General features: G+C 37.7%; 1 protein-coding gene across 1 annotated transcript in view; it reads left to right on the top strand.

Annotated features, from left to right (window-relative positions):
- The first annotated feature begins 623 nt into the window (after positions 1-623).
- The window catches only part of rpl19 (ribosomal protein L19), a 3,835-nt gene continuing 3,053 nt past the window's right edge, over positions 624-1,405 (top strand). Inside the window, exons 1-2 of the mRNA XM_032537205.1 lie at positions 624-728; positions 1,089-1,195. Coding sequence (XP_032393096.1) covers positions 724-728; positions 1,089-1,195 — 112 coding nt within the window. The 5' untranslated portion in view covers positions 624-723. The remainder of the gene's footprint in view (positions 729-1,088; positions 1,196-1,405) is intronic.

Below are 1,405 nucleotides of genomic sequence, written 5' to 3'. Positions count from 1 at the left end.
TTTTTTTTTTTTTTTTTTAAAGTAACCACTCACTAAACCACTAATTAGTCACTTTTTGCTTTTTTTAATTGAAACCACTGGAAAGATTACAATTATGTTTTCTAATATTTTATGTTCCCAATAATCAAAACATTAATTTGTTATTTTTCGACTTTCCTGAAGCTGCATAGACATCAATGAATGATTGAATGGAAGGTTTATTAAAGCCTTCACGTAAAAGATTACACATAAAAAACTGGTAAAATTAAATATTTTAGATTATAATTTGAAATATTGATAACCAGTGTATACCATTTTAAAACTTTTATAATTATTCTTATAGACACGAACATACTCTTATTTAGTTTTGTGACTGGAGTCTGGTTACGGTAACGTTTGTAGTTTCAACACCACCCTCTTGTGTTTAAAATATAGATCTATAAAAAAAACAGCCTCACCCATAATGCATTGCAAAACACTGGTCAATACCATTATTTTATGGGGGGATGGGCGATTTAAACCTTTAAAATGAACGCAATATTGCCTTTGTCTGTGTCAATTTACATCGGGTTAGTCTTTGAAGAAGAACACATATAAGCAATACGAAATGTGTACGGTATTAATAATGTCCGGTGTGATCTGGGCTAACACAGAGCTGTTTCCTGCTGAGAGATGGATTATCCTCTATAATGGTAGCTTCCAGTCCGTCTCTCAAGCCTTCCTTTTCCTGTTGAAGTAGCAGCCATGAGGTAGGACCATTGTCGATGGCACAATAAAAGACACAATTTAACTGTAAAAATACATATTCCTTTACCCAATTTCTCTTCAGAAAGACACTTGAGTTTCTTATGTATCGTTATACAAAGTTATAACTTAATTCCAACATCAAAAACCAATATTTTGTACGTGGCTCTGTGTAACACGATGTATCAGATGGGGAAGCCATGTTGTCAACCCGGCGGGCTAGCTGTGCGGCTAACGGCGATTTAGCTTCTGAAACTTTGCTACAATACTCGGGAAACGTAGCATTATGTTAGAGACTCCCATAGATGTGAAGTTTGATAGCTTAAATTGTTACGTTTGTGACCTGGGTTGTGTGTGTCCTGCAGCATGCTCAGGCTCCAGAAGAGGCTGGCCTCCAGCGTCCTGCGCTGCGGCAAGAAGAAGGTCTGGCTGGATCCCAACGAGACCAATGAGATCGCGAACGCCAACTCCCGTCAGTAGATCAACACGTCCTCATTGAAGTTTGACTTTGCAGTGTATCTTCACCGTCTACTAAGATAATGATGTGCCACCTCTTGTAGTAGTTTCAGTGTGTGAGGGTTGGTTTGGATCATCTAATCCAGCGTGTCACCAATAGTGATGCTGAGAAACATGTTGACTGCTAGTTTTAATGTATGCTTATCTAATCAAGCGATATCAAAGG

Source organism: Etheostoma spectabile, chromosome 15 (assembly GCF_008692095.1).
Source record: "Etheostoma spectabile isolate EspeVRDwgs_2016 chromosome 15, UIUC_Espe_1.0, whole genome shotgun sequence".
Lineage (NCBI taxonomy): Eukaryota > Metazoa > Chordata > Actinopteri > Perciformes > Percidae > Etheostoma > Etheostoma spectabile.
The sequence above is the reverse complement of the archived record's forward strand: the minus strand, read 5'-3'. Positions and strand labels throughout refer to the sequence as shown.